This window comes from Pelobates fuscus, chromosome 3 (genome assembly GCF_036172605.1).
Source record: "Pelobates fuscus isolate aPelFus1 chromosome 3, aPelFus1.pri, whole genome shotgun sequence".
Lineage (NCBI taxonomy): Eukaryota > Metazoa > Chordata > Amphibia > Anura > Pelobatidae > Pelobates > Pelobates fuscus.
In genome coordinates, this window is record NC_086319.1 from 351,461,175 (window position 1) to 351,468,967 (window position 7,793).

The window sequence follows — 7,793 nt, forward strand, 5'->3', positions numbered from 1 at the left end:
AGCATACAGATTCAAGTTTGTGGTTGTTTATTGTTGTAAGACATAAAATAATTGCCTGAATAAAAAGTCTGAAAATTATATTTGCAAAAATAAATATATGAAATAATTTACATGTAATTCGCTATGGTGTCTTAATTCTGTAATTTGTAAATGAGCTCTTTCATGTAAAAGTCCACAAATATTTATTTCTAAATACTTTCATGAATACACAACTATATTAAGTAGCAAACAATTTGTTTTGCATTTCAGCTATCACAAATGTCAAAAATCATCAACCACTCCAGAGTGAATGAATTTATACTAATGGATTTTTTTGAAAGGCATGACATACAGACAGTTTTATTCTTTCTATGCCTATCAATGTATATTTTTACTGTTTTAGGAAATGCAGAGATAATATTTCTTGTGTATCATAATACCCAACTTCACACTCCCATGTACTATTTTATCAGTAGTCTATCATGTTTAGATATCTGCTATTCTACAGATAGTGTCCCGCAAATGATAGCAGTTCTTCTTTCTGAGAAGAAGACTATCTCCTATTTTGGATGTGTAATGCAATTCTTCTTCTTCTGCGCATTTGGTAGCACTGAATGTTGCCTCCTTGCTGTAATGGCCTATGATCGTCATGTTGCAATCTGCAATCCACTAAACTACAGTTTGTTAATGCAGCAAAGGACATGCTGGGAACTAGTGTCTGGAGTTTATACTATTGGTTTCCTACACTCAGTAATCGAGACTTGCTGCACATTCAGCCTCTCATTCTGCTCCTCAAATATCCTCCATCATTTTGTCTGCGATTTTCAGTCATTACTACGTTTATCTTGCACTGACACAACAGTCAATGAGCTTCTACAGTTTATTTTTTCATCATTACTAACAGTTACTGCTGTCTTGATCATCCTGACATCATATATTTCTATCTACTTGGCCATCATAAAGATAAAAGCAAAAGAAAGTAGAAGAAAAGCTTTTTCAACATGTGTCTCTCATATCATCTCCGTTACCCTACTGTATGGTACAATTTTCTATGCCTATTTAAGTCCAAAATCCAAATACTCTTCAGAAAACGGGGTTGGAGCTACTTTTGTTTACGCCGTGGTGATACCCATGTTAAATCCAATAATATATAGTTTTAGAAATAAAGACATTAAAACTGCAATGCAAGTGACATTTCATGACATCATCACAAGGAGAATTTGAGAATATATGCTTGTGTTTGGCTTGTTGCAATGCCTCAAAAGCTGTTATGATGGTAGTCACCATCGCTGGGACCATTTAAATTCTGCCCCTCTCTCTGGTTGCTATTTTAGTAACTGTTGGCCTCCATTTTCCCCAGAATTGCTACACCTTGGGCTGGGATTATATGTTACTGGGTTTGCTGATGGGAGATATAGAATTGCATAGTTGTGTATCTTTGAAACCTCTTGTGATTTAACACCAAAAACAAACTGGAACCAAGGATGTACACCCATAGTGGATATATATAAAAATAGTAAAATACAAAACCTTTAAAATAACTGTAGAATAAGTTATCCTCTGGGTCTTCTGAATAAACACATATACATATACAATGTACAGAAAAACAAAACAAAATAAATGCCAATTGCATACAGAATGGAATGTGAATGTATTGCACTCACAAAAATAAAATTGATAGCAGGCACATATAAACTGTGTCGGTAGAACCTTCTTTCTTCAAAATGAATATATGCAGGAAAAGAAGAAAGACATCCACATAGTGTAGCAATTTAAAAAATACAAACTACTCTATTAACATTGCCCTCACAAAAGGAGCTGTGGTAAAAGACACATTACAATTCTTTGGGTCTGTAACCAGAAAAATAAGATTGGTAACAAGGAACAAGAAAAATGGTGAATAAAATAAAATATAATGACAACTCTAAAAAACACTAAATTACAGTAAATCAAAGTAAAATACTAGTGGGTCTCCCACCCTATCCATTTTGTTTGTGTTTGGACTTCCTCAGGGGAATCCATACGGTCGTCTGAAGGTCCTAGTCCTGGCACGGTTTAACAGTTCATTTTTGCACCACCCATTTTGCCATTAGCCAATCATAAGCCCCGTTCTTGTGCATTGCACCTAATTAATGATTAACAATGAGTGCCGTGAGAATCAAGCCTCCATCTCAATGCTTGATTCCAATTACTTGTATCCGGATCCACCCAGACTGTATCGTGTGCAACCCAATTTTATTTTAGTCACTTGTGATGTCCAGTCACTATATACAATAATCCCACACGATATGGGCTTTCAATCTGTCAGAAAAATCTTATCTAGTGAAAAACGAATCTCCAAAACTCAAATTAACTTTATTTTAGAAGGTATAGATATTATTTTCAAAAACAATTACTTTTGTTTTTTTAATTGCTTTTATCTCCAAATGTGAGGCACAGCCATGGGAACTGGGTTTGTCCCCAGTTATGCCAACCTCTTTATGGCAGATTGGGAATCCACTGCCATATGGGGCGAGCATGCCTGGCGGGCAAAACTGGTTACCTATTTTAGATACATAGATGACCTCTTTTTTATAAGGGAAGGTTCAGAGAATTCACTCATTCTTTTTTAACCCACCTCAACACCAATGGCAGAGGAATCATTTTAACATGTGAATACAGCAACACCACCATTAACTTTTTAGATTTAGAAATATTTATCAAAGACAACTCAATACCAAAAGTTTTTTTAAAAAGTATGCACAAACACAGTCATTGACCAATCCATTTTCCACTACAAACCATGGCTAGAGAGTGCCCCTAAAAGTCAATTTCTGCGATAGTGGAGAAATTGCTCTCAAATTGATCATTTTAATCAACAAGCAGACTTTCAGAAAAATAAATTTATCGAGAAACACTATCCACTAGCCAGCCTTAACAACATAATATATATCATAAAAAAGAAAGAAAGAATTGACCTTTTAAATTACAAAGAAAATCTTAATACCAACCAATCCACTTTGCCTATCATTTTTTGGTTTTAACAACAAACATAATCTAATTTAAAAAATAGTCAAAAAACATTGGCATCTTTAAAACAATATGACATCCTCAAAAAGATAATACCCGACCAACCGAACATTATATTCAGAGGAGCCCGTGACTTCAAATCCATTCTAACCTCTAATTTTACTAAAGAGAATACCAAAAAGTATCATCTATCCTCCTCTTTTCTGTCTAACACAAAAGATTTATATAAATGTAAGCGAAGCAAAGTATGGGCAAGTTTTGACCCATCCACAAAATCCAAGACTACCTAATTTAAATCTAACAAAACCCCCAAATCCTACCTCATTCAAGACTTTATCAGTTGCAATACCAAAAATGTAATATATCGTTTAGTATGCCCATGTGGTCACCAATACATTGGAATGACCGCAAGGAACCTCAAGACACGACTAGGCGAACACTACCGCAATATCTTGAACGGATTCCCAAACCATTCAGTCTCAAAACATGTTATTACACACATTAAAGACCCAAGCCAACTCAAATGTTTTGGTATAAAACAATGTACTGCACCATGGAGAGATGGCAATATAAAATACATACTTGGAAAATGCTAAATGGAATGGGTTTTTAACTTACAGACTCTTACTCCTGATGGTCTTAACACAGACTTTGATCTGTTCAATTTAATTTAAATTGTATTTAATCTTACATTTATATATTCTTATTCTTTGTAGATTTTATTCCTCTTGGTATTAACATATAGTGCTCCTTTTATTCTAAAAATATTATGTTTTATAGTTCATTTAATTTTTTATTAATATTATCCTCCCCTTTTATCTTACTCTCCTAAAATACTACTGTTTTAATCATTGTCATATTTGTAACTTTAGCCCTACCTCTGCTATACAATTTTCCTTTTATATCATAATCAATTAGCTGACCTGTTTTGAATTGCTCTTTCTTCACTAGCAATGCTTGTTTTATATATATATATATGCATCTCTCTTTATATATATATATATATATATATATATATATATATATATATATATATATATATATATATATTAATGTATTTTGCACTCCTACTATTGTTTTTATTTGCATACACTATTATTGTTTTGGTGTATGCTCATATAATCCCTATATCACTATCTGTTATTACACCAATCCCATCTATATTACCATATGTCTGGCATTCTTTAACAATTGCCACACCTAATATGGCCGCCATACAATTTCTCCACCACTCATTTCCCTTCTTAAGATGGCCGCCGCCACTTTTTCCTCCCTTTCTTCTTATATTTTCTATTAACCTACAATGTTTTTAGTAAATCATCGTCTTTAAATTCAAATAAAATTCTTTATATAGCGTAATACCAAGTTTATAAAATCTTGAGTTTAAATCTTTTCTTCAAAGAATTGAAAAAGCTTACTGATTTTAAAGATGCATGCAAAGATAAAGATATCATTTTGCTTACTTTTTTTGTATTATAAATGTTCATAAAATAAACATAAAAAACCATGAACAAAAAAACAAAAATAGTGTGGAGTAACAATAATTTGTTATTAAAACCTAAACATTAATATTAAAACCTGACCTTCATCTCATAGATCACATAAAAAAACATAGAGAGGTAAACAGTGAATTGGAAAATTAATTTCTAGAATGAGGTTAAGGAGCAGAGATAGAAACAGTTAACGCACTACAATTTACTACTTATTACTTTTTTAGTGGAAAATAAAAACTAAAGGGTTAACTGGTAGTCATGGAAAAGGGAAACCCTAGTTAGCAGCAACAACAAGCAGGCAACGACTCCCGAATGTTTAAAGAATGCAAATGTAATATTCCAAATTAAATTACATAGCATAGCTGTCCAAATGCAGGAACAAAATTGGAGGAAGTAAATCAGATTATATGCGCATTTTGCACCAACACAATGTGCATCATCATAAGCAATCTAACATATACATTAGGTTAAAACCAATTGCCCTTTCTTATTTTTCATTTTTTTAATTATTTGCAGATTAAGAATTTTGGGGAAAAAAGGGTCAAGAAAAAAAAAACTTTCCTAAACCAATGAACCCTACTTGCAAGATTAAACAGAGAAAGAAAGCAGACCAGGTGCCCGCCATCATCATTTGCGGCCTTGGCCCGTGCTGCAAATGGTAAAGATGGGCAGGCCTGGACAGGCCATCAGAGCACCAGCCCTGCTTTGTGCCTTCATTGACCGATGGAGAGATGCGGCCGGCGGGGGGAGTGAGGGAGGACCCAGGGGAGCTCTATCCTGCAGCTCTGCTGGGTTCCTCTCGCAAGACCGCAGCATTGCAGTGGTTACTATGGCAACGGCCAAAACGCGCAAGAGTGATCTGCACCCCAAAAACCATAGAGCACCTCAAACACACAGAGCACCCCTCACACACACACTGCACACCAAACATCACAGAGCATCCCAAACACACAGTGTACCCTAAACACCACACAAACTGCACCCCAAACATACAATGTACCCTCTACACACAATGCACCATTCACACATGGTGCACCCCTCACACATACATACCGTACACCCTTCACACACACACTGCACCCCTCAAACACACACTTCATCCCTCACACACACACACACACACACTGCACCCCTCACACATATCCTGCATGACTCACATACACCCTGCATGACTCACACACACCCTGCACCCATCACACACCTTGTACTCTTCACACACCCTGCACCCTTCACACACCCTACACCCTTCACACACACAGTGCACCCTTCACAGGCACAGTGCAACCTTCACACACACAGTGCACCCCCCACACATGCACTCCTCACACACACACTGCACCCTTCACACACACACACACACACACACACAGTGCACACCCTGCACCCCTCACACAGTGCACCCTTCACACACACAGTGCACCCTTTACATCCAGTGTATCCTTTACAAACAGTGCACCCCTACATACATTACATTCTAGACACACAATACATCCCTTATAGACACACACACACTACATCCCTTATATACACACCCTAGATCCCATATATAACTATGGATCCTTTACACAAATACACACTAGAATCCCTATACACTCTCTGAATCCTGTATACACACACACAAACTAAATCTCCTATGCACACTCTGGGTTCTCCACACACACTAGATCCCCTATAGGCACACAATGCACAACCTACACACACGACATTAATGACATACACACTCTGTATCCCATATGAACACACTAGATCCCCTGTAAGTAAATACACACTACATTGCCTAAACACACACACTTTACAACTCCTACACACAGTACATAATCTATACACACAAACACTATGCGCACATTCGCTACATCCCCTATACTCACACTCTCTACAGCCCCTAGCCATACATATTACACCACCAACACAACTGAAACCGACATTTACACAAAAACACCACAATAAATTCACTCTACACACACTCAATCCCACAAGCAGGCGCTAAACACATGTACAGTATGCTTTCCTTACACTTTTGTCCTTTGATATCCCACTTATGGAGACACCGGAGACATGTCACAAGCAAACACAGCGCAAGCATGTTAATAAATTTGCTTGTGCTGCAAGAAACAAATCCAGGGCCTTTTTTTCATGAAAGAGCTCTTCAGCAGGGCTCTGCGCATTGAACCAACATGCTCACTTTGAGAGGAGGCGTGATTGTCATTGGTGCTGACAAATTACCCCCCCTCTCTAGCCCGCCCCCTTCTCAGTGGGCTGTGATTCAAAAATGCCCAGGCCAAATTTTTTCCCCAGTCCAGCCCTGAAGAGGGGTCTTTATAGAAGGGGAGAATGGCCCATTGTCCTTGGAGCCATAGATTGTACCCATGTTATTCTCAGGCCACCCTAAAATCAAGAATCAATATAACAGAGCCACAAGCACTTCCACTCTCTCAATGTGCAAGTTAAGATAACTTCTAAAATATTTTGACTGTGTCCAAACTATTTTGCACATGTCCGATACATTTCGAATTCCACTTTGACCATCTGACCCATGTATTGATTTTGACTGGTTAAAAATTGGCCTATATTAATTCAAGTTGAAACTTGAAAAAACGTGATGCTGAAGCTGGGGTTTTTAAATAATAATAAATTGACCCCTATATCTGTATGAATTTGTCAAAATAGAAAGTAAATTAAAGGGACAGAGAAATGTTATCTTCATTGGTCCTTTCACGGTATATCACTAAAGGGAGAGGGGCTGAATTAAGGCAGCAGCTGCTATCTTGAAGAATAACTTGCATAATCTTGGAAAGACCAGAATATGTATGCCCCACCGCTGCATTACGAAAAGAGGAACCCTAGCCTTAACCCTAACAAAGTCACACAAATATTATACAACTTTTACATAATGTGGAAGCTTTCCAGGGCTTTGGAGACATGTATTATTATTATTATTATTATTTTATTATTTATATAGCGCCAACAAATTCCGTAATGCTGTACAATGGGTGGACTAACAGACACATAATTGAGATCAGACCACTGGACGTACAGGAACAAAGGGGGTTGAGGGCCCTGCTCAATAAACTTACATGCTATAGTGACACAAAGGGTTAAAGTAGGGGAATTAAATAGTTTGTTAGAGAAGGGTTTATTGAGTGCTTGGTAGGTCATTTTTGACAGTTGCAGGAAAGGAGTCATGGGGTGGGGGATGAGAAGCCTGCTGACAGTTTAATTGATACGCTTTAATGAAGAAGTGAGTTATCAAAGATTTTTTGAAGGAGTGGAGGCTGGGTGAAAGTCTGATTGAGGAAGGAAGGGAGTTCCACA

General features: G+C 37.0%; 1 protein-coding gene across 1 annotated transcript; it reads left to right on the forward strand.

The window, feature by feature from the left end:
- The first annotated feature begins 258 nt into the window (after nt 1-258).
- Nucleotides 259-1,203, forward strand: LOC134601812 (olfactory receptor 5T7-like). Its single transcript, XM_063446313.1, has one exon. The coding sequence runs from the start codon at nt 259-261 to the stop codon at nt 1,201-1,203; it is 945 nt and encodes a 314-aa protein (XP_063302383.1).
- The last annotated feature ends 6,590 nt before the right edge of the window (nt 1,204-7,793 follow it).